The following is a 26,472-nucleotide window of genomic DNA, read 5'->3' as shown; positions in this document are numbered from 1 at the left end:
AGAGTCCAATCCTAAGTCCATCTAGTTATCCAATTGGACTCACCTCCATTAAAGTGCTTTAGTCGATAAGTTATGGACCAACTAAAATATGTTAATTGCTCCATTTTATCCTCAATGTGAGGCTTCTTTTGCCAGCCACCCTCACAAGCGCACCTTAACGACGATAAAGCTTTAATAAATAGTGAAAGTCACAATAGATTTGTCATCTTTCTTTTTAACTTTTGAGAGAAATTGTATGATTTGTTTTGTGTATTTTGTGATGGCACTAAGATCATCACACTATTTCCATGCACAAATGTTTTGTGTATCGCACATGTATTATACAAATTAAGATGAAAATGTCAAAGTAAGTTAACTCAATTGATAAGGTTCGAACTTTCCATACACCATGCCGAAGTTCGAATCACGCAATAGTCTCCTTTGGTAGGGGATATGTAAATCTATTATAATAGGACCTCTTGGCAGGGAGTAACCTCCCATACTCAAAAAAATTTTCTTACAAAAAAAAAAAAAAGATGGAAAGAGTACATTCAAGACAACCATAATGACCTCAAGACATGGTAGTTGTGTTTGTGGACAAGGACAGCCCTGTGAAGGACGCCCGGGCCGACAACCTTGATATGATCTCATCGGTCACCATGGTAACCTCGTTGATAGAGAGATCGAGAGAGAGAAAGGGAGGGTGGGCTTGCCGGGAGGCCATTGTGGCAATAGACGATGAATATGGGCGGCGACAAGCCTCAAATGTAGCGGCAGCAATGTGCAAATGTTGCGACCGGGGTTCGGAAAGTTAGAAGAAAAAGGACTATTTTGTAAAGCAAAACCATAATGATAATTCGATCAAGATATAAATTAGTACCCAAATTCACACACAAGATGCAAAAAAAATCATCGAATTTAGGCACGGTAGGTACATCACAATGTCGACATTAGCGACTCGCACGTGATATACATGGCGTCGAATTTCACCTCCGATCCGCCCGCCATCGGTCCATCAACACCATGTCCCGTCGCCGAGATCGTCATTTCTCTCCGGTCCAACTAAAATAACTGGCACGCTCTCTCTCTCTCTCTCTCTCTCTCTCTCTCTCTCTCCATCTCCTCCTCTTGGATCTGCCTCGTGTCCAAAACGCACTTCCGATCTGCACTCTCTCTCTCTCCCTCGCCGCGCCGCACTGCTCCGCGATTCCGTCCCGGGCGCGTGGACTCTGCAGCTCCGATCTCTCGTCGATGGATCTGTAGAAGCGTCCCCCTGGTCCGATCCCCGCCGGAAGTCCCCCGCGCCCGCCGCCGGCGATGTTGCCGCCGAGGTTCTCGATCTTCGGGGGCGGCGATTCCAGGAAGTCGGGCGGCAGTAGGGGCCCGAAGAGCGAGCTCGCCTCGCCGCCCTCCATAAGGCTCCGCACGGACAAGGAAGTGTACAGGCCCGGAGATGCGGTGGTCGCGACTGTCGAGATCGTCACTCCCGACGCGGGCGGCGTGGTCAGGAACGGCTCGGTTTGCTCGCTCCTGATCAAGCGCCTCGGCTTCGAAATCAGAGGGATTGAGAAGTTGGATGCTCAGTGGTTCGCCACCCAGAAGCCCTCGCCGGAGTCCAGACAGCGCAGAGGTACGCTTTGGGATTCCGTTGGTATCGATGTAATTGACGAGGAGAGAGCGTCGGGAGTGTTGTTAGAATGTCGGGAATTGTGAATTCCGTAGGAGTCAGTTGGGGCCTTAAAGAGTATTGGGCGAGGAAGATTGTACTGTATGTCTAATTTAACTCGATACGTAGTGGCTGTATAGCAGGTGCCCACTAGAGGAATTTGTAGCGATTAATCATGGAGTATGAAGGTTTTCTGAGTTAAAATTTGTCGTATACAGGTGAATATGCTTTTATGGACTGCTCAGTGTCGTCCATTGTCTCGAATCAGATTGTTTCCTGTGGCACCACTAAAACCTGTGAGTGCATTTTCTTCTCTCTGTTATTCCATTTGCATGAAAAGTTTGGACTGATGATCAAGAAATTCGCATGGCAAAAAGAAACAATTAAGCTAGATTTTACATGGAACTCTGTAGCTACAAGAATGTTCTTAGTTTTCTTCCTCCAAATATAGAATCTTCCTTCCTTACTGTTGTTTCTGCATGAAGTCTGGTAATGGTAGGGAAGAAAACATTGTCAGATGGGAAACAGTTTTTATACTTTAGAAAAGGGAAAAGTCATTTACTGTTGGTGAAAGGACTTCCACAGCTTGTTGGTCAATCCAAGCACATGAATCTGGGATTGTCCACAAACTTAAAGTCGAGTGGGACTATAATAGAAAAGGGCTAATCCCTTTCTAGATCAGTATTGTTTAGCTAGTCTAGATTGCAGCATGCTCTGGATGTCCAAAAGATGACCAAATCCATAGTATGTTTGAAGGTGCTGGGTTTTTTTCTGATATTTTAGTAGTATCCATATTGTCGCCCTAGTATCCTGTTGTGCAATGTTCTTCATTGGAAGCAATAATTTTTAGGATTTCTGATGATTGACGGATGATTTGGGATTCTTATCCAGGGATAGAAGCATTTATCCTACATAAGCAAAGCATAATTTAAGGGTATCACCTTGAAGTAGGCTCCTATGGACCTCATTTAGTTATTAGTTGGAATAAGGTCACTGGTGAGACATTCTTCTTTCACATGATTTTAGATGGCTCATTATACCGCTGGTGGATTAGTTTCATAATATTTGTACTAGAAAGCTCAAGGTTCCATTTCACTCTTGAATGAGACGGACAGAAACCACCCATTGTTGTCTCGGAAATTTGTCATTCATGTTTCAGCATTCAAATTGTTACGTGCTCCATGCTTTATTTTGGCGTGATACGGAAATTTTTATCATCTCTAAGTGTATTATCAAATCAGCTTTTCTTGTTGTTGGTAGATGTGATTCGAGCTGTGCTGCCAAACATCATACCGCCATCATACAGAGGTGCTACAATTCGTTACTTGTACTATATAAAGACTATGTTATCAGGACAATGGCAGATTCTTGAAACTGGTCACTCTCAGAGGGAATTAGCGAAAGATCTCGCTGAATTGGTTTGTATTTTAGTTCATTCTTCATATTTGTTATTTGATATCGTGTTATCCAAAAGATTGCTAAATAATTCGGTTATCCTGTTCGTCATTTGAACTGTACTCAATGATCATTTGGTTGCAACTTCAAGTAGTTCCACGTCACTACTTTACGCCTGTTTTGTTTCTTAGAATGAGGGCATTGAGTCTGTTGCAATATCAATTGGTTTCTTTGAGTTCTGAAATCTCTTCTGAGTGATGAACAAGTGGCTATCTTTCTCAACTATGTCATTCTTGATTCCTATGAGGCACTTTCTTCTGAACTTGCGATATATCTGATTTGATAATGATTGGCAGAGTCGGTCTTTTGATTTATCTAAATTGACATTCTTCTTCCCAGTTGGATTAGGAAGAGCTGAATTTCGTGTTTAGGACTAATATGTGGTGAGAATCATGAAAACTGGAAAACTTGAAAAGGGGATCTAATTTAACTTTGGGAAAAAATTACTGAAACTAAGGAACAAGTGGAAAGGAGAAGACAAGAAGTTTAGCTTCTCAATTGACAGGCTGCTATTCCTCTCTCTGTAACGGTGGTATGTCTTAATACACGCAGTGTGCTTTTATCTTTTACTAAGGAGCAGACTTAATGTTCAACAGAACAGAACAGTCAAGGGGGCCAACTTTTGGTAGATGATCCTGTGAAAAGTTTTGGCTCTTTCTGCAGTTAAGTTGCTTATTAATTGCACACATGCAGTATGTGGAAAATCTATCACGTGCTTTCACGAAATAGCAATATGATTGCACCTTTTGTAAGGTGGAATACCACCAAGTACGAAATGGATTGATGCGGTTTAAGTTAAGCAGCATATTTTCCTTTAAAGATTCTCGTTGTGATTCTGATTCTCATCTGGCGTCGATAAATTAGTTTTCACAGTACAAGTTCATATATATTTCCTTGCTTAAGTCTTTAAAATCTGTTTTGGTTACATTAGACCTGCTTCTGTAGCTCATCCTGTTTAAGACCTCCTGCTAGCCTTATGGTGCTTAAGTTGGTTCTCAAAGGTTATGTACTGAGTGTTTCATATATATGGAGTTGCTGTGAAAACTGCCTTTCTATTCATGCAGATCGGACTCATTTCGTCTATAGCTCGACTTACTTTTGTTTATCACCATGTGCAGACATGCGTGAATGATGTGGCTGTATAGTTAATGAGCCTCAAGGCTATATCCTGGTTTTGTTGTTGTGTAGTGTGTCCAATATGTTTCTTATTGGAGCATATGATGTAAACTACAGGAAGTTCGTGTGCCGCTACAAGTTTGGGTTGATCAGAAGAATAGTGGGTTGCTATTGGATGAAGGTCAAAGTGAAGGTGAGTATATCTTTTGGAATTTCTTATGGTAAGAGTTGAGCCATGTCTGCACGTTGTTTTTTATTATGATGTGGTTATAGCTCTTTAAATAGCCTTCAAGATCTATATGACAATAAAACTTTGTTTCCCTATTTAACATGCAATCACAAGAGCTTAAGATGTGATGTAACTCATTTGACTGAGATTTGGATAAGGCAATTTATCCATTTTCTGTTTCTCTTTTTGTCAATTTCTTGGCTGTTTCTTCTTTTCTCTAAGATATGGTTTTTGATGATGACACTAAGCCTGGTCCTCTTTGCTTGCAAAACTACATTTGCTCCCGCAGTTTCGCTGAATTCTTTTTATGCTAACACATTTCATATAAACTTTTCCGATGGATAGTATGTATCTTATCTGTATGACCAATTTTGGTTTTTGAACTCTTTTTAGGTATCGTTCCTTTATCAACCATTCAGCTGGATATTTACTGGAAAGAGATGGATGGCGAGTCAGACTGGGTAGGTCTACATTGTTTCCCTTATCCGTTTTCTCCCATTGGAATTGCTAATAGCTTTTGTATTCAGCAACAGCATTTGCTGAGGCATCAAAATGAGAAGACCACTTGACAATTTGATATACTGTATAGGTTCGAGCAAATGACATATATGATGGAGTTGAGGAAGGTTATGATAGTTCAAGGGATGAGATATCATCTGTCTCCTCATATAACCCCAGTAGAGAAAATATACACAGAGCCTTCGGGAGTTCGCTCTCCTTGCAGTCGTCTATAGCAAGATCTTCAAGCAGAGATATATTATTCGCGGAAGGTGAACGGATGAGTCTATCATCAAATTTGGCACTTCCTCGTCTGTCTGCAGCGGAAATCCTCCATGAGAATGATGATGGTAATTATGCTTTTAAAGATTTATATTGTATAATAGCAATGCTGGCGAGTTGTGATTAGAAGTATACAATTCTGATGATGAACAAGAAAATCAAGATGTGTCTAAAGGATCATATCCTGTGGTCAGATTATTGACTATAATATCCTAGAAGTTGTTTCTCTTGTGCTTTAGCGAAGATCGCTACTTATAGAAGTATAACATGGTGAAAAGTTTAAAATAAAGACATATCAAGTACAATGGCTTTTGAATCTGCAGATATGACCATACCAATCTTATGATTTGGACTTAGGATAGGAAATGATCCTAGAAAATTAGGAATTTGTTAGGATTGGGCCACTCTTTAGGTGTTAGATCTTAGGATAGTATCGTAAGACCTAGATTGGGATTTTAACAACCATGATCACAGTAATTTTGAGAAGCTTTGGAAGTTAGTTGATGAAGAAGGAAAAGCTTCTTTGTTTCTTTATCATACATAATGACTCAATCAACTCCAGACAAAGCTAACTGACTTAACTTTGCAAATGGATGTGGAGCCCATACTTCAGCTGTTGCCTCTCCAAATGATCAGTCAAAGCTTGGACGATCTCTTTCAACAGATAACCATGAGGGAGCATTTTCCCCTAATGCAGGTAAACTGTGGCAACATCTTCTAGATGTTACTAAATGATTGCGAGACCATTACATCTTGGATCATAGCTGCTTGAGGCAAAAGGTCAATGAACTTATTTTCAGAAATGTTTCTTTGTAGAGGAAGGATTTATTCGAGCAAGATCCTACAATATCAGAATGGATGACCGTGTTCTGCTCAGATTCTCTCCAAAAAACTCAGACTCGACTTATTACTTCAGTGACGCGGTGATGACAATGATATGACTTGGCATTTTCTCCTCAAGTCTGTTTTTTTTTTCCTCTCTAATAAGTCATTGTTCGCAGATTGGTGGAACTCTAACCTTTTTTCCTGAGGAAGGAGCCCAGAGATGCCTTGAGGTAATTGCACCCAAGAAGTGACATAGAAATAATGATAAGAGGGCGGCTTCTGTATTCCTTCAACACGTTGATGAAGTGTTGGAGTCATTGCAGGTTTCCATAACATTGGAGATGTCAGAGACTATAAATAGGCGTTTTGTTCATCCTTCCAGGAAAAATTCACCTACCATCACAAAGGTACTTTAAATTTTTTTAAGCGCCTTTTCTGATACTCAAAAACTTTAGATCCAACCGTAATCATTTTTATATTGTTAACATTTCTTGTCATTTTTTAAAAACTTTTTCATCATAGTTGAGTCTAATATAGCTCTGAATGGAATAGCCAGCTAAATTTTTCTGCATAATCAGTCATAGGGATAGGGAAGTTGACATCAGTATCTTTGACGGAGAATATATGAGGACAGTGGTTATTGTTCAAGTACACGGTTTTTATGTGCTGGTGGTGGAATGGTAACTCCATTTTCTTATCTTGAAAGATAAGGATACTTTTGAATTCTTTGAGAAATATCTAGTGTCAGATAAAATGAAAGAAAACTGACTTGAAGAGAGGGCATGAGAGCAGAGTTTGCCTTTTGGCATTGGCAGTCCATCCTCGTTATTTCACGATTTATTGTCTGTGAATCACATCGTGCACGTTGTGAGTGTTATGTGTTAAACTAGAAGAATGTGCGACCAAAATAATACTGGAACCAAGGAGATCTGAATTCAATCTCTGTGGCAAAATTGTTGTTTTCCCTGCATCTCTCTTTATGCTGATCAAGTTTGTATTTGTTGATTATCACTAACAAGAAAGCCAAAAAGAAAGAGGATTGCTGTTTTGAAAAAACAAAATTAGGTAATGCTGTTAATTCGGGAACTTTTATTTGGCATTTGGAGACCGTTTTTGCCTAAAGCTTAAATTGGTAGAGAAAAAAAGCCAACAGTATACATCTGCGATGCTTCTTATTTCTCGCATGTAAGCTGGATTTTACATCTGGAATACAGGATGTGGATTTAACCACTTCCAACGGACAACCAAAGACAAACAAAATCACAGCAGGTAGGAAAACAAGCAGAATAACTATAAGAAGGATTGTCAGAATTTGAGTGTTTAACATGTGCTCAAATACCATGTTAGAAAACGTTTGTTCCCACAAATCAAGTCGTTAGTAAATAGGCCCACAGTCTTTATCTAGCAATATAACTGAATGATGTGACCTGGAGCTTTTTCTCTGATTAAATACTTGTTATGTGCGTAAATTTGATGGGCGATTTAAGAGAGTAAATTTTTCAATATTTAAATATGTAATTCTACGTCCCAAATTTAGATGATTCAAAGCTTAAGGGTTTTTTTTTTTTATCTTTAGCATAGGTAAATTTAGTAAGCATTGCAAGTTTTTACTAAGTCAAAATATAAAATCACGAGAAGTCCAAAGACGTACAATGCTCATGCACCTTTCTGCTTTTGCGGTCGTATTTGGGAAGCTTGTTTTAATGAATTTTTTTGCTCATACAACTTTTCCTTGAGGGATGCTTTGGGGATTACTGTGCTGCCAGTGCTGCAATATAGCATTCTATACAGAAAAGGTGCAATAGCATTAAGTGCTGCCTATGGCTCCCTTGGGGAGCATTGACAAAGGATTTTGATGATTGGCAACCTATGGAGAGTAGGAAAGTAATGATCAATATTATAGGGCTTCCGACACCTTAGACAGAGTTTGAAATTGTTTATCATATACTGATGCATTGTGAGTGGGTGCCTCAGTTCTAATAGAATGGAGGGAAAGGGGACCTACAGCTTTGGAAGTCGTAACATATGGATCCATTCTGTAAAGAAAAGATGTTTTACATTTCTAGATTACTGTACGGACAAAATCTTGAAACACGTTCTAGGAATTGGCATCCCTTACTTCTGAAAAAAGAAAGAGAGAGAGAGAGAGAGAGAGAGAGAGAGAGAGAGAGAGAGAGCGAGCTTGCTCCTTATACAGATTAATTCTGCTAAGGTCAATAAAACTTTGGCATGTCACTGCTGATATTTTTATTATACTGATGAAGGAACAGTGAGGAATTTGAGATGCTAATTTTCAACATCAAGAACTTTGAGTGCCTGACCATGGTGCTACTTTGAGTGCATTGATTGTTTTCTTTCTTTTTTTCTCCCATATTGTTACACTACCTTTGATTTTCTGCTTCATCTTCTGCTTGTAGGTTCAGAGCGATCACCACGAGGTTGTTGCGGATTTGGTGCAGACTAGCTTTCTTTTTTCCATCCCTATGGATGGGCCCATGTCCTTTGCCACTCCCCGCATCTCTGTGCAATGGGCTCTTCGTTTTGAATTTTATACCACCCCAAAGAACGTGGACTGGACAAGGTATGACAAAGTAGTATGAATATACACATCTAGCTCCTTTTTTTTTTTTTTTGATTTTTTTCCTGCATGACATTCTCGAGTGATGTGAGGCATCTTATTTTCACTCAGCTACTGCATAGAAGGTGTTTTGTTGTTACATTTGGGAGTTAGTGTTTCTTACATAAAGGTCTTTTGTGCTTGTCAGCTTACAAAATAATGCGTTATTGGACGACCAGTTGTAGTTCTCTCTTCACTTCTCTTGATGTTAGTTTCTGCTTAATTCTTGTTAGATGAGAAAGTTGAAGGACATGAGCCTATGTTATATCGGAATTATTGTTCTGGCTGACATCCTACTATTTGGAAAATAATCTTGTTCATGCTATGAACGTTAATCAGACCAAACTTGTATACCGTTGAGTAATTGATACATTATTCGATTTTTGCGAATTTAGATATGAGCATCCTCTTCTGGTAGAGGGAAGAGACAAAAGCGAGTGGGTTCTTCCAATTACAGTGCATGCACCTCCACCCGGACCTTCGGCTGCTCCGACCAGAAGCGAGAAATATTTCTCTTTGGAACCATTGTGGGGGTCATAGTGGAAGGTAATAAGATTCCCTGTTTTTCTCTTGTAAATGTCTCCCCTTTTGGTGAAACTAATTGTCTCCGTATATTGACATGCTATTTGCGCTTCCCAGGTTCATAGTGTTTTTTTGGAATTATGGATATCTTTACTCGCTTACGGATTCCGGAATCACATGCGATTCCAATGTGGAGAACATGAAGGAAGCACATCAAGGAGGAGGCAGGACATAGGTTCGTCATTCGACATCTTGCCCATCCTTGCACTGGAGAACGGACCAAACGATTGAAGTGGAAGTTGGTGCATTTAAAAGTTGGTGCAACTCTGCAGCCTTTGTTCTTAGCTCCATAACTAACCCATTCGGTGTGCCCTAGTTGCGTCTTGCTTAGTCAGCCATCTCATTTATGTGTCATCTCATTAAGTTTTAAATGCTCAAGCTGTTGTTGCTCCTAGATCCACATTTCAGCCCATCACAGAACGGAAATTTTGCTGTTTTTTCTTTCGTTCACTTTGTGAATATTGAGATGTACTAAAGCAGAATGTACATATCGAGGTCTTACATTTCATCAAAATCGATCCTCTGGCCTTATTAACCGATCCATTCTTTTTTTGTCTGTCAATCTTCTGTCGTAGCGAACTTGGATGAGCGTTAGAGTCAATCTTCATGATCGCTTTGAACTTTGGCACCTTAAATGCAAGAATGGGTGATTTTAGTAGGGACAATGTTCTGGGTTCATAATATGACAACTCTGAACTCATCTTTCTGGAGATATTTCCGGGCTCTATTTTTCACCAATCACCGGTCCCTTTCTCTTTTCAGGGAAGCAGGCTTATGTGCGTTGAAAAGCTGGCAATATGTAAACTGTTATCTGGAAATAGAAGCTTCAGAAAGTGGGAAAGATAGTGATATGTTTGAAGCGGTTTTTCCCACTTTCAAGTTGCAAGGACTTACTTTTCAGACTTGCAATTTTGCCTTTGGAATATGTCCATTAGGTTAGAGACGGAAAAAGTTCGAGAATTTTGTGCAATGAGGTGTATATAAAGGAACTGGAAATCTCATCTTCTTTTCATGTCTTCACACTTCCTTTAAACGTTTGTATGTACATTAAGTGGAAGAAGGAATTTGACCAAAAAAAAAGTGGAAGAAGGAAAATTCAACCATCCAATGACGCACGAGCTATAAAGAAAGCACAACCAAGAACATAGACTCTTAAGGAAAATCGATACCGATATTTCAATTGTGCTGCGGTTTCGCAGGGTACATACGTGTCTAGAAACCATAGTTAATATGGATATTTGAAACTTTGAGAATTTTGCACTTAATGCAGACTCTCAACATCACTTTTTTTTTTGGACAAAATTCTGATATTTCCACTTTCGAGAATTTCTCCCAAAATGTTAAGAAAAATCAATATTACAAACAACATCCCTATTCTTGAAAAATAGCATAGCAAGCAAGCCATTCAAGTAGTCTACGTGGAGAACATACTTGTCTAGAACAGACGTTGAACAATTGCAACTCTGAAAACGTAAGCGCGGTCGCAAAATTTGTTTACATCTATACCTTAGCATAACATAAGCGCTGTCGGACTTTTCTTGAGCAATGAACTGGTTCCACAGGTTTGCAAATTCTCGACACGCAAGAAACTTTCTTTATATTCACATCTTCTCCTGACATTTAATTTTTGATGCAAAAATATGGTTACCTATTAACTCAATTCTCTAGTAATATCTTTGGTTTCCACTAAACACCGCATCACCCTGACGACCCAGGCCAAAAATCACTAACCAAGTCACTAGACCACATCGCCTCTTTAGCCACTTCTTTTGTCTCTGTGTTTCCAACCTAAGTCGTCAATGAAATCGCTGTGTCCCTCAAAGACCCCTTCCAACTTGCAGCACAACTGACAGAAAAAGTACACGCACGACTGCTTATAAATTGACCATCGTTGAAGTTCCCACTTCATCCACAGTTTTGCAAATCCGGTTTTAACTACGCTATCTAAATTGTATCCTCCGAAAAACGCTTCCGTCGTCACCTTCAAGTTTAGGAGGATCTACTTCATAGCATCACAATGTATATTTGTAATAACCGTATCAATTCTCTAGACTGCACATGAAAAATCAAGCCTAGTACTGTTCGCAACTTAACTTGGACAACCAACACTACTAGCATGTGAATGCTCCCTAAAATGCAAGCCTAAAACTATCACCTTGAACTTTGGCACCTTAAATGCAAGAATGGTTTATTAAGCAGGGAACAATGTTCTGACTTCATACTTTGAGAACTCTGATCTCATATCTTTGGAGCTTTTTCTTTGGGCTCTGTTTTTCACCAATCACCAGTCCCTTTCCTTGTGCAGCAAAACAGCTTTATGTGCATTAAAGAGTTGGCAACCTTCAAACTTCATATAGAAATGAAAGCTCAAGAAAGTGGGAAAGGAAGAGCAACATGTTTGAAGTGGTTTCTTGCACCTTCAAGTTGCAAGAATGAGGACATATTTTTCGGACTTGTAATATTGTCTTTTAAGATAGAGAAGGCAGAAGTTCGAGAATATTTTGCCATGAGGTGTACATAAAGGAACAGAAATCTCATCTTCTTTTCATGTAATCTAACAATCAATACTGATATTTCAACTGTGCCTTTTTAAACCATTGTTAGGCTTCTCAAGATAGCATGGGATTAGGATTTAGGAAGCAATCATCGCTCATTTTTTGTGTTTTTTTTTGCTCTATCTGGGATTTGATCCTGGATATTCGCCCACACGCCAACCCCCCATATCGTTAGGCCGCATGCCCATTGTCCTGCACATGGTCTTTTGCAAAATGTAGTTCATGATTATATGATGATGAACGAAACTTTCATGTTACAGTTGTGATCCAATTAAAAGGAAAATCCTTCTCCATGAATCAGAAAAATTGCAGAAAGGTCAGAAAAATTGCAGAAAGGTCTACTTCCCTCTGCTCTGAACTCACTTTTCAATATTTGAAGTGATTAATGGTAGCTCACAACTGAAATTTTAGCTTGAGGACCACCCTGAACATACACAAACATGTACTGCGACCCAGGCTTCAAGACCTGCAAGTGAGGAAGCTGATAGATGTTCTTTTCTTGGGTGGGTGTGAGCCCCCACAAAGACCCTGAGATATTCTCTATCTGGAGCTTAAGATCTGAGACTGGCTTCTGTGATATGTTCTTGATGATGACCTGGTGCCGGTAATACGTAGCCCCTCCGTGGTTCCATGAGCTCGTTATCGAGTGAAGGAACTGAACAGGGGACTCTGTAGAGGTTGGGAAAAGTTTCACAACATTCAAATTTTAGTGACTTGGATTTAAATCACCTTCTGGAACAAGAGAAACAAATTTGTGTCACTCACTCGAACCTGTGTAGGCTGGTGGTGTTTTCTGGGAGTAGCTGCCTGCAAAATTAGAAGAGGAATCGTTCATCTTCATCTCCCCTCAAGGAAGTGAACTTTTAGCTTTGATGGTTAGAAGAAAATAGTATTCCTGGAGCTATGCTACTAAAAATACACCGATGTATTAGTGTAATCTAAGACGATAAGAAAGTCGAAACATGTAATAATTCAGAACACACAGTTCAACAGAAGATAAAGAAATTTTTTTTCAAGAATGTCTACTCACCAGGCGATGTTGAAGGAGTCCCTGGTCTTTGATCTTGATAGGAACCTACACCAAGGAGCCATACTAAGTAAGCAGAGAATATTGGAACACACGGTTCGGTTTCAGCGCAGCTCAAATATCCCCCCAGTTCTCATTGGTTTGATGTTATGTTGGACACATATCCCGAGATTTTTACCTGGCGCTCCGTATGCGCTTTGTAGCTTGGAGAAGAGGCCTATGAGTGGAGCACAGGCCGAAAGTGTGGGCTCGGTTTGCTCGTAATTCGATCTATCATCGTAGAACCCGTCGTTCTTGTCCGGACCACCCACAAGGGCACCATATATCACGTTCGGGTTCCCTTCGGGGCGGCGGTACCACGCATCAAAGCCTTGCACGCATCCGACTGCAGATTGCAGGACAGAGATAGAGGTGATGGAAGCGCCTCTGTGATGAACATGCGTGGGATAACTCTGTCCATATCCCACCAGGTAGCTTATAGATTTAGGATTCTTCCCAAGGATATAATCGCCCTACAGAATTCGATTGAGAATATAGTCAATTCGGGAAAAACTGAGAAGATACATAGTAAATAATCGCCCTGCTTGATATATGATCGGAAAATGAATGTGAAAGCATATCGAGTTTCTCGGCAAACTAGGACACATATGACTAAAGCGCATTCTCGTAGATAATATGCAGTAATCAACTAGTTATTGATGTGTTCCTTGGTAAGCAAGTAACTTGGTATGTGGATACCTGAGACTTGGCAAAGTTGAGAAGATCCTGAGGCTGAACTTGCCCGTTTGGACACGTGACCTTGGCCTTCGACGCGGACAAATAAACTGAGTAAACGGCGAGAAGGAATGATGCGGAAGACACGTACTGCATGTTGTTCCAATTGTGCATGTACATCAACCCACCTGAGGATTATAGAACAATAAATCGTCACATAGGCGCATCTATAAACTCGAAATCCATCAGACTTCCACGCCAAAGTAGCTTAAGCCACTAGAAGAACTGGAAGAGAGAGAGAGAGAGAGAGGCTGCGCGGCCGACCCGGAGTCCTGTTGACATTGTAACCGCCGTTCTTCTGCACGCAGGCACATGTGAAGTACTCTGCTTTTGCCTGGTATTGCTTTAGAATCGAAGCATACGGACTATGTGGGTTGTCCATCAGTACCTGCCATCATAGGCCAAGTGACTAAGTACATGAAATTGCCTTAAGTTATTGGGATTATGGAACTAAACTAACTCAGCAAATCTTAAATCAACGAAGAGCCGATCTTTAATCTTCGTGAAGCGGATGCCTCGGTTCAATCATTCTCGCATAGGAGGTGCCAGATCTGACAAGCACCTTATTAAAAGTAGCTATGGCTACAAGATGATGTGAACTAAGATTGAAAATCCAGGAAGTGAGCTATCTCAAAAGTGATCATTGGCTCGGAAGGTGGATCTAATGTGTTATCCAAGCCCGCACATAGCCCTGAACGTACATTGAAATGTTCGGACCTAGCCGCCAAAGTTGAGCTGGCCGGAAGGTCACTAGCCAAGCCTGCCTGTTCGTCGTCTGAGGTGGGCTTTGAGCCCGCCCTCCTGTACATAGGATCGAATGAGCATTTACCTTGGAGAGGAGGACTTGCACGCCAGCATACTTGGTGTCCCAAGAGAACTCTTTCACTCCCCAGCTGATCCCACCCATTGACCCTGCGTTGTCAATTGCATATTTCAAGTACGTCTGGTCGCCTGTTGCTCTGTACAGCCATGTTGCCCCCCACAACAACTCGTCCTTCAATATTCAAAAGTTTATAAATAGGTGAATAAATCTCGAAATATTGATAATTAGTCCAATTAAAAGGTAATTATGAACACAATATATATATATTAAAAAAGAATTTTTTTTTGCTTACCGAATAGCCCGAGGATGGATAGAACTGCTGAGCGGACTCGATCGAGTCGTCATATTGGCCTCTGAATCTATCCGCAAATGAGAACAGCTGCACATTTATTTGCACTTACTTGCTTCAGCATGTGATTAGTGCATGTTTAGAATATCATCGTTTTGCCGATTGTTTTAATCAATCACTAGAGCAATATCATCCTCGGACAACTTAGTTTAAATGGCGAATTTATATGAAATTATCCGATTTTCGAAATCACATTAACTGTTTTGCCTCCATTGTTTTAGAGAGCTGACTCACTTGCTTCGCATGGACTAAGAGGAGATTGGAGTAGGAGGAGTTGTAGGGCCGGAAAGCCAAGGATGCCGCCGCCAAGGCAGCGGCGGTCTCGCTGGTGAGGTCCGAGCCGGGATTCTCGTTATCGAGCTTGTAAGCGTTTCTAGGAGTCGTCATGTCCTCGGCTCGCTCCCAGCAATAGTGGTCCGAATTGCCGTCGCCCACCTGAAAAACGAATTAATCCTAACCTTAATAATGGAAGCAAACTGTGAAGACTCTGTCGAAATACAAAAGAAGGTTGTTGAGGGAAATCAAGACTCTACTCAACTAACTAGTGGCCGTTGTATACGTGAGTTTGGTCAACAAACATCCATATTATATTTGACCAATTAATGTCCAACCTCGTTTTATTGTCTCTGTTGAAAGATCCTGCTAATCTCAATAGAAGCATTCGAGCTTAACGTGATGATAAATCAAACGGAGCGACATGAATTCGGTTGATTGTCGGGAGATCATATAACGGGATCCGACGCCTTTTTTTCAATTAAAAAATCGAGCATTGATCAATGGTAGCGAGAGAAACGCGGCCCGACAATCAAGAGGCGTGCCGAGTTCGGCACCCGGTAGGCGAATGGGATAGATATAAATATGGTATGTACCTGAGCCCAGAGAACATCGGGTTGCGGGTGAGCCTTTAGGATGTAGTCGGTGCCCCAGCGGATGGCCCGCAGCGCGTGGTCCATCTGGTTCAGGCCGGCGATCTCCTTCCTGAACTCGGCCGCCCCCCACGCCAGCATCGTGATGGTGAACGCCATGGGAAGCCCGAACTTGACGTGATCTCCGGCGTCGTAGTACCCTCCGACCAAGTCCACCTGCAAAGTTCAGATCATTCCCACATCTTCTTAGCTTGCATTACATACACATGTGACCGCAAGCATCTAGCAGAATGTGACAACCGATGAGACAGAGACTGACCCCTTGAGAGAAGCCGTCGTGGACGGCGGAGTCGCCGCGCCACTTGACCCGATGGTCGGTAGGGAGCTTCCCCGACCTCTGCGCCTCGAAGAACAACAAGCTCGTCTCCACCGCATCCCCGTAGCTCGTGGCGGAGCTGCTGGACACGCTTAACGAGATCAATATCGCCGCCGAGACAGCAAAACCCGCCGTGAGCGACTTCATCGTTAGCTCCATCTCTCTCTCTCTCTAAAATTTCAGCTGAGAAAATGTGCGTGAGCCTGATCTTAAATAGAGAGAGAGAGAGAGAGGCTTGCATGTTTCTTGGAGGATTGCTGGAGGCGTTGGTAGCCTTCACGTTGTATGGTAAGAAGAAAGTTCGGAGCTGCCCACGTCGTAGTGTTTGCAAGCTGAGATGAAGACGCGCGACGTGTGCCAATCTGGGCCGTCCATCTAGTCTCCGCGTCGGGTAATCCAACGAGTACCTTTCTGGGGAGTTTTAATTATAGGATAATTAATTAGAGGAATTTTCCGATAATTATAATTAGTTTTCAAAGATTTCCAGGTCGGTAGGCGACCAAAGGATGAGAGGCAAGGGAAAGTTGAGGGGCACACGTTTGTGCGCGCGCGAGAATTTCGAAACAAGAAATAAAATAAATTATTTTTTATTATTAGGAAATGAATATTAAATTGTTCTAGCTAGGGTCATAGATATTCAACTTAAATTTCGATCCTGTGACATACGTATGGAATTAGAGATTATTATTTTGTGAACTCTTTTGAAAGTACCATTTTTGTCCACTATTTTTAGAGCATGTGATCTAGTATCCATGAGATATCAACTTTGGATATTTATAGAAAATTTTGCTTATCTTCATTGATCATGGTTAGCCTAAATTCATCGTAAAGTCGGTTGTATGTTGTTTCACTAGTTATTTAGTTATGGATTTTGTCGGATGATAGTTTAAGCACTTGTTAAATGATAAATTTCGTAAAAATCCTTTAATTTTGTAATTTATAGTTTCACCCTTTGGTGACATGATGTATAAATTTAGCTTGTACGCTACCTTTGGGGTTTGTAAAATACCCTTTCATTTCGTAAGTTCCTTTTTCGTAAAGTGATTTCAATAATATTCCATTTGCTAAATAATTTTTGTGAATTATCTTTTGTTATAAATTACATGTGAGTCGATCGTAAAATAAACTTTTAGTTTTGTAAATTCCTTTTTCAAATAGATTCTAATGGTTTAATATTATTGTATCATAGATATGAACAAAGTTGCTTAAGTCACCCCTTTGATTTGTAAAATAACTTTTGGATGCGTAAGTCAACTTTCTTCGTTTGCATTTACCATCGATAATATCTTTGTTACACTGTAAATGATAAATAAAGTTTGTAAAGTACCTCCTAATTTTGTAAATTACCAAGTCAATGGTAAGGCCTTTTGTAATAATATTGTGTGTTGTATCGTTATGGATAAATAAAATTTGTAGATGACTTTTTGAACACTGTAAAATATTTTCTCGTTTTGGAAATTATATCTTCATTTGTATCGTAAATGACAAAACAAATTTGTAAATAATTTTTTCTGTTCGTGGGATACTCCTTTTATTTCGTAGATTCCCTTTTGGGTTTGCAAATTTTGTAAAAAATCCTAAAAACTGCAAATGACATTTATCGGATCGTTAATTACCATTTAAGTACCATTTAAAGTCATGGGATTAGGAGTGTGCAATAGGAAACACCCAAACCGAGAATCATTTGAACCGGACCAAACTGACCATGACTGATTCCCAGGGGCACCGGTCTGATTCCCGATTTCAAGGTGGGAATCGCTAATTCGGGACGACCCGGCTTGATCCGGGCCTTGGGGTATACGCTAAACAGGATCTTGGGCCGGATCTGGGCGGGTCAAGTGCGACCCTGTTGGTTTCAGATCGGATCGGGTATCATGAAAGCTCGACCCGACCCGTTGACACCCGTAATATTTTCTATGCATCAGATAACCCCAAACCTCGAGAGGCCGCGCTGTCGTCACCCCTCCCGCTTAGCTCCATGCGGCGCCGTCTCCGGCCGTTCTCTCGCCCCCCTCCGAGCTGCCACGGATCGCAAGCCGGAAGTGAATTGAGAAGCTTCCCTCTTTCTCTCTCTCACTCTCTCTCCAAATTGGTTTGAGCAAGTTCTTGAATTCTTGTTTGGTCATCTTCGAATCCGAGCTAAGCGAAGGAGTGATAGCATGGCGGAAGAGAAGGAAGAAGTGAAGACTTTCAAGGAGCTGGGCATATGCGAGCAGCTGTTGGAGGCTTGCGAGACCCTGGGATGGAAGAATCCGACGAAGATCCAAGTTGAAGCCATTCCTCATGCTCTCGAAGGTACCCTTTTCGTTCTCAATTTTCAATCTTGGGATCGATTTGGATAGGTGAAATGTGTTACGTCGATGGGTCGGTCGACTCAAGGCCTAGAATATGAGCGAGAATGCAAGATTATCGAGTTGTTTCTCTCCATGTTCCGCACGAGCAATGAGCCGGTACTTGTGTAGATTCTGTTTTATTAGTCGTTAAAGCACCAAGCTTTCTTCAGATTCTGTATGTTACGTGGAAGCTTGATGATGAAAATGAGTGGAGTGTGCACTTAAAGGTGTCTGGTTCGCATATTTTTGATAGATTGTAGCTAGTTCAGAGCATTAAATCGTCGAACATGTCGCTTTATGCGCGAGACAATAGTGCTCTGGGATAAATGAAGGCGGATGCAATATGAAATGTTTGTCTTAGCTTGGTTTAATGGCTCCTTATTGACATTGCGATTTTTGGCTAACAGTGTTGACCAGACTGAAGTTACTCTGATGAGATGTAGACGCTATACACTAATTGATTTCCCTTTGCTTCTCTGCCTTTTGTTCCATAGGAAAAGATATGATCGGTCTTGCGCAGACAGGATCCGGCAAAACTGGGGCATTTGCCCTTCCTATACTGCAAGCTCTATTGGACTCTCCGCAAGCGTTCTTTACTTGTGTGCTCTCTCCTACGAGGTTGGAATTACTTCACTTTATTTGGCGACAAGCTGACGCTGTGGCATCGCCAGGTGTCTTCCCGTAATTAGTGGATAATGTGCCGTTTTATTTCTAGGGAACTAGCAATTCAGATTGCTGAACAATTTGAAGCTTTAGGATGTGGCATCGGAGTCAGATGTGCTGTGGTAAGCTTTTTGCTGAGTAATAACATTTCAAGCATCTCAAGAATATATTTCTGTATCATGGGCACAATACTCTGATTTTGCAATAAACTGTGGTGTTTGTAATCAAGATCCCCTTTCCTGTTTACTTTGAAAAGTTGCCTCGCTGCTGGTATGAACCTTTTAATAGTGGAATAGATGGGCCCTTTCACATGTATTTGCTTTGCATTTTTGTTTGATTCATATCAGTGAACTTTCTCTCATTGCAATTAGTTGGTTTTATCAATGTGTATGTCAGCTGCCCAAATCTGCATCTTTTGGTATTTGTGAAAAGATTTTATTCTTTTAGAAAATGAAAGTCTCCTTTTAGGAGTATAATGTGAATAACAGAACATAATAATGAACTGATTTGCACCTAGCTTTTTTTATCCCCTCATTTGAAATATGTCTTGGTTTCGGCATCTGTGAGCTCCAATGTCAGAAGTAGATTGAAGTAGATTCAGTTGGTGATTGAGCTTAGTCTATCTTCAAGCAATTCTGCTAGTAGTTTTCTTTTTGTCCTTTTGTCTTGGAGGGACATGTTCTGCAGTTGTTTGATGAAAATTCCAGACAGCAATTCTGCATTTGCACATGACTGAGAAGAATACTTTCTTGATGCTGCTTCCTTTTGCAGCTTGTTGGTGGAGTTGACATGGTGCAACAGGCAATTGCCCTCGCAAAGCGGCCTCATATTGTTGTAAGTGCTCACTGATTAGAACTTCATCTCTCAAGTATCCGTTTCAGAAGACTGCTTGATTTGTCTTTCATATTTGGGGTTACTTAACTGAACTAGTGGACATGAGTTGTCTCAGATTGGCACTTCCCTTCTTTCCAGAATATATCGACCATTTGCTGTTATTTTGCCTGTTAGTTGAGCTTAACTTTAAAAGTTGAAATTCTAAGCTCATTTAAACATTCAGTAGATAGTTTCAAAATCTTGCTTGATGCCTTTGGGCATTTTATTAAATGTTGAGGCTATCGTACTTAAGTTGTTTGTATGTTAATCTCTTCTAAGATGCATCATCTATAACTGCTTGCTTAGTGAGTGCTATATTCCGTCCATATTTGCCTTTTATCTCTGTTCTTGATTTTTGTTTGTGTAGTCACTGAACTAACCTGCTATTCGGTAAATTTATTAAGATACGTCTATTAGGTCTTCTGCTGATACTTATTATCTTTTTATGTCTTTTCTTGGACAGGTGGGAACGCCAGGACGTCTTCTTGATCATTTGTCCAACACCAAAGGCTTTTCTCTTCGCATGTTGAAATATTTGGTAGGCAATTTATACAGTGTGAGCCATGCAAAAAAGATTATGATGTAGGTTATAACGTTCTGTATGTTCGATGCTTGGGGAAATATTCCATCAATTTATTCATACTAAATCAAAGATTAACAAATTTTTCCTGAGCTTTTCTCTGGTTCAAAATTTGGACTAGGTTATATTTCATGCTGTTATATTTCATGCTTCGAAGAAGTCATAAAACATTGTGCCTAGTGCACTGTTTCAGAGAGATTGGACGTGATCGTTAGAGAGAACTTATCGAAGGCAGTATGTTGCTAGAAATTATACGTCAAGTGGTCTGTGGTGACCGTGTTCGTATGGATTGCTTAATAAGCGAAGTGCATTTAATATTTAGGATGTACTTAGACCCTGACCCAAACTTCTAACCAGAAATCCTTTAGGAAGGTGAGTTTTGAGTTCTTATTCTAACTTGACAAGCATTTTACAGTTTGATTTGGAGTCATTCTAGTTGCAACATGACTACTACTTGTAATGCCGATACTAACAGTGATGCAACATCTGCTCTTCAAACAGGTATTAGATGAGGCTGACAGGTTGCTAAATGAGGATTTTGAGAAGTCCATCGATGAAATTCTGAATGCTATACCACGTGAAAGGAGGACATATCTATTTTCTGCCACTATGACAAAAAAGGTATTTAAAGATGTCTTGAAGTAGATACAGCTTGGCAATTTCGTGGTGCCATTTAATAGGGATATTTGTTTTATCATTAAAAGTAGTTGAAGTAACATTGCCACAGCGTGAAGTTTGCTAAGCTCCTTAGATTTTTGTTGAAGGAATTTGGGGCATTGAGTTTCTTATTAAAACACCATTAGTAGGAAATTTACCCTTTTCTTTGCTTTGAGATGCATTTAACCTTTTCTTTTTCTTTTCTGTTTTATTATCAGTCATAGAGTTAGGCGAAATACAGTGACCGTTACTTTCAAAGTTCTTTAATACTGTTGGCGTCTTGTGCTTCTCAACCAAGCCATCACAACTTCTCCTTAGTATGATTAAAATTTGCTGATATAATGGTTGGGTATCCATTTGGTGCCTATTCAAAAGAGAGTTTCACTTCTTTTATTTTAGAAGATAACAGCCTAATGGGGCCTGCTTGGAGTATCATCTTATGTATGCATTTAATTTTCAGGTTAAGAAGCTACAGAGGGCTTGTTTGAGGAACCCTGTGAAGGTATTGTTTTAGCAATTCCAATATCATTAAAATCTATATTATTGTCATCTAGATACTGTTATTGCAGTATTCTAATCCTGAAAATGTGCAAATCTCTTTTTTACTTTCAGATTGAAGCTGCATCTAAATATTCCACTGTTGATACACTGAAGCAGCAGTATCGCTTTGTTCCTGCCAAGTACAAGGTCTTGTCCTTTCAACTGTGGGCTATTTGCATGAGATGCTAACAATAGTACTGAGCCTGCCTGCCACCCTTTCTGTTGCTTGTGTATACAATAAAGCTAGTCTTGATGGTGCATCCAATATCTGGATGTGTTATATTGTGAGAATGTGCCAAACATCATAAAAAGACGTGGATGTATACTTTAAAGAAAGATTCACTACTTGTATATTATGAGGGATATGACGTAGGAAAGAATGTGATTGCACAAAAGAATTTATGTGGCCAACCCACTTACTGGGAAAAGGCTTTTATCGTGGTTGTAGTTGCAATTATGTGGGGGCATTCGAGGAAACTTTAGAAATTAAAGATCTAGCTTTAATTTTTTTATGTAGAGTAACATTCTAGGTTAAATGCATTTATTGCTTCAAATATAGTTGGTCCTTTAAAGTGAAATTGTTGAAGTAGGTTTTCTCTGTTCTGTTAATTTGATTCCTCCCAGTCAATCATTTTGTTCGCAATTATACAGGATTGCTATCTTGTTTATGTTCTTACTGTGATGGCTGAAAGTACAACAATGGTTTTCACTCGAACATGTGATTCAACTCAAGTTTTGTCCTTAATTCTTCGAAATCTTGGACTAAGGGCAATTCCAATCAGTGGTCAGATGAGCCAGGCATAATCTCTCTCTCTCTCTTTCTCACACACACACACACACACACACACACACACACATTTTTATCAGTTCATAGTAAACCGCATTTGAAGGTGTTTGCTGATCTTTGGTCATCCAATTTTTCATGGCAGTCTAAGAGACTTGGAGCTTTGAATAAGTTTAAAGCACGAGAATGCAATATTTTGATCTGCACTGATGTTGCAAGTAGAGGACTTGATATTCCGGCAGTGGACATGGTTATCAATTATGACATACCATCATCTTCTAAGGTAAGGCTTTGCGCTACTTTTGATGGTTTTAGACTTTTAGTTTTTGTAGACCTACTTGCCGCATTCTTTTTGTGCCACCTTGACAAGATGGACAAATTTTCTTCGCTAGGTATTGCTGTGCATATCCACGAAGATTAAACCCAGTCAGAGAAGCAAAGTTATAATGGAGTAGACTAATGTAGAATTAACCAGAGCAATTAGAATCTGCAGCTTTGCACCTTGACACTTCCTATCTAGGCTTGATTAGCTAGCTATTTCAAGAGCCACTGCCTTTCCAAGACACCATCTTTCACTGTAAATAATATGATTGATATCTCGGGGATGAAACTCACATAACTCATTTATGTTGAGCTTTATGGACCTGGGATTTTTTGTTTTGGCATTGACTGATGGGGTAAAGTGGATGCATGGTTCTGCATTTTCTCAATTATCCGTGCTTTTCTGATTTGACTTTTTATGGTAGGATTATATACATCGAGTGGGAAGAACTGCTCGAGCAGGACGATCTGGTGTTGCTATCTCGCTAGTGAACCAGTACGAGTTGGAGTGGTATATACAAATAGAAAAGCTGATTGGTGAGGAAAACATACTTTTATGTCTAGAAAAGCTTTGCAGTTTTCTGGCTTTTCATTAGACTAAATGAAAGATGTACATCAGGTAAAAAGTTACCCGAGTTCCCTGCTCAAGAGGAGGAAGTATTGCTATTGTTGGAACGTGTTACTGAGGCCAAAAGAATATCGCAGATGGTATCTCTCTGTCTCTATATATCTGCATGCGTGCATGCGGTTCCTAGGACATATATTCAACAGAACTGCTCATCGATGCTTTAGTGAAGTATTTGTGTCCAATTAAACCCAGGGTTAAGCTGAGTAAGACACAACACCAAACTAAACCTTAGGAAACATGTTGATGGGTTTGATTGCCAACGAGGGAAACTTTCTTGGGCCACCCAGGAGCCTCTTGCCACAGTAATTGTCCGGTTGCGGTAAAATAGGGGGAGGGGGAGATTGTTGTGATCTGATGGTGTGAGTCGGATGCTCCAAGAGGCCTCGACCCTCAATGTAATATAAAAGAAGTTATTTCTGTTCATATGCAATGAGTGGACAGCTTTCCTGTATTGTGGCAAAACTGTATCCAAAATTACATTGTGATGATTAGCATTTTTAAATATACACCAGTGGTTTGGGCAATTTTTGGTCAATCCCTTCTTTAGCAGAGTTAAACATCAAGTGAAGCCTCCATGGTGTGTCCTTTTAGATAGAGATGATGCTCAGTTTACAGTTGTTGGATTGTGCAGAAAATTAAAGAAGGCGGCAGCAAGAGGAGAAGAAAGGCAGGAGGAGATGATGGTGAGGAAGAAATTGAGAGATACTTGGGTAACAAGAATGGGAAGAAGTCCAAGAAGTTGAAGAGATAATGAGATCTGACTGCTCAAGCAAGAGTTTTCTATGTCATTCCGGTGGCACTGTAAATTTATCGGATGAGGCATCATTCGTCAACACAATCGACTGGGTTTATGGTTTTTATTTTCAAAGAAAAAATCATCCCCGGTTTTTCTCCGATAAATGTTTGTATGCCACTGTAAATTTCAGGAACCGTTCCATTCTAAATGAGAAGATATTGTGATAATGCTCTGAACTGTAATCTCCTTCGGTTTGTTTGACGATTTGGTTTTCATTTGCTGGGAATCTACGACTTATCAATTTATCCGGTAAATTGCTAGGGCCTCATGTAGCCCATGCCGGATTAATCGTATTCCGGACCGGAGCAATGAACCTATTTGAAGTGGCTCATTTTGTACCAGAAAAGCTCATGTATGAACAAGGATTAATTTGACTTACCCACTTAGCTACTCTAGGTTGGGGGTATAAGTTGCATAATGGCTTATGCATTATAAGTTGAAAGAGATGATGTCTGCTCGCGCTATAATTTATTGTTAAGTGAGTCTTTTACTTGCTGACGTTAGTCTTGCGAAACCCTTTTACTGGGAAGGGTTAAGAAAGAGTTCAAAGATGCTTAATATATCATTAGGATTTCATGTTTAGTGCCCATACTGGTCTCCGTTTTCGTTCTGGTGGGAAAGGGGCATAAATTTAGGACTGTTGTTGATCTGGACCCATAGGTCTGTAGGTCTGAGATTTATTGAGTGTCAGTTCTCTATTACAAATTACAGTAACACTCTGGTATATCTGCGATGAAGCCTTCCTCCTTGAGATTTTTTCTATCTAAAGTTAGGTAAGAGACGAGTGTTGTATTTATTTACCCTTCATCCTCATTACATAGTTGAATGCTTGCTTGTATCTGTATGTCAATTGGTAAAACCTTCATGGACAAGACAGAATGTAATAGGATGCTTGCTTATATCTGTATGTCAATTTGTAAAAGCATGATCGTACCTTGGGTGCTAATTCTTTTGATGGTGCTTAAATTATCACACATTCTATTGTGGTTTTTGAATAATGAACTAATACATTATTATCTTCTTGGACATGATCTGGCTATGTTGAGTTTTTAAATTTTAAATTTTTGGTTTTGATCTCCCTTCTTTAAAGGTATTATAGACAATACCTGATGTGGAGCTTTTGTATTGGGCCATTTGATTGCTTTGCTTTTACTGGATGCTTAGTTTGTGGGACCTTTATATTGTTCTTGCTGTTTGCTTTCCTCTGCACAATCGCTATTATACTCTTGGTCTTTCTATCTTCATTGGATTGACCTGTAGTCGTGATTTGTGCCCAGTGGTTTTGGATTTAAGAAGGATTATCAAGGTGATATTTAGGGGTTTAGCATGCGATAGTTTCTTCTTTGGCATTTTAATTGTTGAGCTTATATGAACTTTGCTTGAATTTTTGAATGAGAGAGCTGTACTGCTATTATTGCCATAAATAGCAATCTATCTTTCTTCTTGTAATTCTTAGGGCAAGTTTGATATTTATTTGAGGCGGGTTCACAATTCCAATCTATCCAGGGAAAAAAAAAACCCGAAACCCGACCCGGCTTGACCCGGGCCTTGGGGTGTACGCTGAACAGGGTCTTGGGCCGGGTCTGGGCGGGTCAAGTGCGACCCTGTTGGTTTCGGGTCAGGTCGGGTATCATGAAAGCTCGACCCGACCCGACCCATTGACACCCCTAGGAATCGGACCAACAGAATCAGATCGATTTTTTCAAAAGAAATCAAAATAAATATCTCTTCTTCATCGGCTCCTCCTCACTCTGTTGGTCACTCCCAAGAACCTCCCTCTCCTTAACCCTCACCCCTCCGTCCAACCCAACATCCTCCCTTTCCCTCACCACCCAAAACTCCCGCTGGGTGTCGAGAACATCCACGACATCGACATCCCCATCATCTCCGCCCTCTTCGCCGTCTGCCTCCCCCTTGCCCGATGGTTTGCCTCCCGCCCTAACCCTCCTGTGACCATTCTCTCCGACTTCTTCTCGGCTAGATCCTCGACTTAGCGAACAAGCTCTGCGTCCACCGATTCGTTAGACCGCTCGAGAACCGGATTGGATCGGTCTGGTTTCATCCCAGTTTCAGAAATTGAGAATCGGTTCTCCTGGTCAGGTGACGGTTCCTGGATGGGACCGGAATGGACTAGAAATCGATTACCCCTAACGGGAAATTCCTATTTATAATTTTTTTTTTACCGCATGGGAAGATGCTACATGACGGGTTAATTTTGTAAACGGGATGTGGGCCCGTTTTCCTTGAACGGGACCCGAGAAGAAAACTCCACCGTCTC

The 26,472-nt window shown here is 40.4% G+C and overlaps 3 protein-coding genes across 8 annotated transcripts; 2 read left to right on the top strand and 1 right to left on the bottom strand.

Moving 5' to 3' along the window:
* The first annotated feature begins 923 nt into the window (after window positions 1-923).
* LOC115675492 (uncharacterized) lies at window positions 924-9,792 on the top strand. Of its 3 annotated transcripts, none has more exons than XM_030598207.2 (13): window positions 941-1,609; window positions 1,864-1,941; window positions 2,906-3,063; window positions 4,334-4,409; window positions 4,839-4,906; window positions 5,035-5,293; window positions 5,839-5,922; window positions 6,042-6,148; window positions 6,227-6,280; window positions 6,374-6,457; window positions 8,468-8,631; window positions 9,063-9,213; window positions 9,307-9,792. In XM_030598207.2, exons 1-12 carry the CDS (start codon window positions 1,297-1,299, stop codon window positions 9,205-9,207), a joined length of 1,590 nt encoding a protein of 529 aa, XP_030454067.1. In that variant the 5' UTR covers window positions 941-1,296; the 3' UTR covers window positions 9,208-9,213; window positions 9,307-9,792. The 3 variants fall into 3 exon arrangements, with proteins under 3 accessions (XP_056169205.1, XP_030454067.1, XP_030454050.1); XM_030598190.2 differs by having other exon boundaries at window positions 944-1,609; window positions 5,827-5,922; XM_056313230.1 differs by lacking the exons at window positions 8,468-8,631; window positions 9,063-9,213; window positions 9,307-9,792 and adding an exon at window positions 7,265-8,434 and having other exon boundaries at window positions 924-1,609; window positions 5,827-5,922.
* A 2,363-nt stretch (window positions 9,793-12,155) lies between these two features.
* On the bottom strand, window positions 12,156-16,186 carry LOC115676777 (endoglucanase 5). Of its 2 annotated transcripts, none has more exons than XM_030599774.2 (11): window positions 15,963-16,186; window positions 15,647-15,859; window positions 15,012-15,212; window positions 14,721-14,807; window positions 14,435-14,599; window positions 13,870-13,993; window positions 13,570-13,733; window positions 13,010-13,343; window positions 12,835-12,879; window positions 12,570-12,611; window positions 12,156-12,473 (listed from the first exon to the last, which is right to left on the bottom strand). In XM_030599774.2, exons 1-11 carry the CDS (start codon window positions 16,176-16,178, stop codon window positions 12,187-12,189), a joined length of 1,878 nt encoding a protein of 625 aa, XP_030455634.2. In that variant the 5' UTR covers window positions 16,179-16,186; the 3' UTR covers window positions 12,156-12,186. The 2 variants fall into 2 exon arrangements, with proteins under 2 accessions (XP_030455634.2, XP_056169294.1); XM_056313319.1 differs by having other exon boundaries at window positions 12,576-12,611.
* A 1,755-nt stretch (window positions 16,187-17,941) lies between these two features.
* LOC115673070 (DEAD-box ATP-dependent RNA helicase 10-like) lies at window positions 17,942-24,370 on the top strand. 3 transcript variants are annotated; one of them, XM_030595116.2, is made up of 13 exons: window positions 17,942-18,314; window positions 18,847-18,970; window positions 19,068-19,137; window positions 19,787-19,849; window positions 20,352-20,426; window positions 20,970-21,089; window positions 21,586-21,627; window positions 21,738-21,812; window positions 22,317-22,463; window positions 22,595-22,732; window positions 23,196-23,307; window positions 23,390-23,478; window positions 24,030-24,370. In XM_030595116.2, the coding sequence occupies exons 1-13, from the start codon at window positions 18,179-18,181 to the stop codon at window positions 24,147-24,149; spliced, it is 1,311 nt and encodes a 436-aa protein (XP_030450976.1). In that variant the 5' UTR covers window positions 17,942-18,178; the 3' UTR covers window positions 24,150-24,370. The 3 variants fall into 3 exon arrangements, with proteins under 3 accessions (XP_030450976.1, XP_056168825.1, XP_056168826.1); XM_056312850.1 differs by lacking the exon at window positions 22,317-22,463 and having other exon boundaries at window positions 17,943-18,314; XM_056312851.1 differs by lacking the exon at window positions 22,317-22,463 and having other exon boundaries at window positions 17,943-18,314; window positions 23,390-23,488; window positions 24,043-24,370.
* The last annotated feature ends 2,102 nt before the right edge of the window (window positions 24,371-26,472 follow it).

This window comes from Syzygium oleosum, unplaced genomic scaffold (genome assembly GCF_021117445.2).
Source record: "Syzygium oleosum isolate NSW1041296 unplaced genomic scaffold, Sole_v2.1 Sole_v2.07, whole genome shotgun sequence".
Lineage (NCBI taxonomy): Eukaryota > Viridiplantae > Streptophyta > Magnoliopsida > Myrtales > Myrtaceae > Syzygium > Syzygium oleosum.
This window is presented reverse-complemented; position numbering and strand designations above follow the sequence as displayed.

Excerpts from the sequence above, each read along its gene's own strand:
- LOC115673070 (XM_030595116.2), top strand. The coding sequence starts at position 18,179 with ATGGCGGAAGAGAAGGAAGAAGTGAAGACTTTCAAGGAGCTGGGCATA. Across the intron at positions 18,971-19,067 it reads TGTGTGCTCTCTCCTACGAG|GGAACTAGCAATTCAGATTG; the intron begins GTTGGAATTACT and ends TTTTATTTCTAG. Across the intron at positions 19,850-20,351 it reads CAAAGCGGCCTCATATTGTT|GTGGGAACGCCAGGACGTCT; the intron begins GTAAGTGCTCAC and ends TTTCTTGGACAG.
- LOC115675492 (XM_030598190.2), top strand. The coding sequence starts at position 1,297 with ATGTTGCCGCCGAGGTTCTCGATCTTCGGGGGCGGCGATTCCAGGAAG. Across the intron at positions 4,907-5,034 it reads TGGATGGCGAGTCAGACTGG|GTTCGAGCAAATGACATATA; the intron begins GTAGGTCTACAT and ends TATACTGTATAG. Across the intron at positions 5,923-6,041 it reads AGCATTTTCCCCTAATGCAG|AGGAAGGATTTATTCGAGCA; the intron begins GTAAACTGTGGC and ends GTTTCTTTGTAG.
- LOC115676777 (XM_030599774.2), bottom strand. The coding sequence starts at position 16,178 with ATGGAGCTAACGATGAAGTCGCTCACGGCGGGTTTTGCTGTCTCGGCG. Across the intron at positions 15,860-15,962 it reads ACGACGGCTTCTCTCAAGGG|GTGGACTTGGTCGGAGGGTA; the intron begins GTCAGTCTCTGT and ends TGAACTTTGCAG. Across the intron at positions 12,612-12,834 it reads GACTCCTTCAACATCGCCTG|GCAGCTACTCCCAGAAAACA; the intron begins GTGAGTAGACAT and ends CTAATTTTGCAG.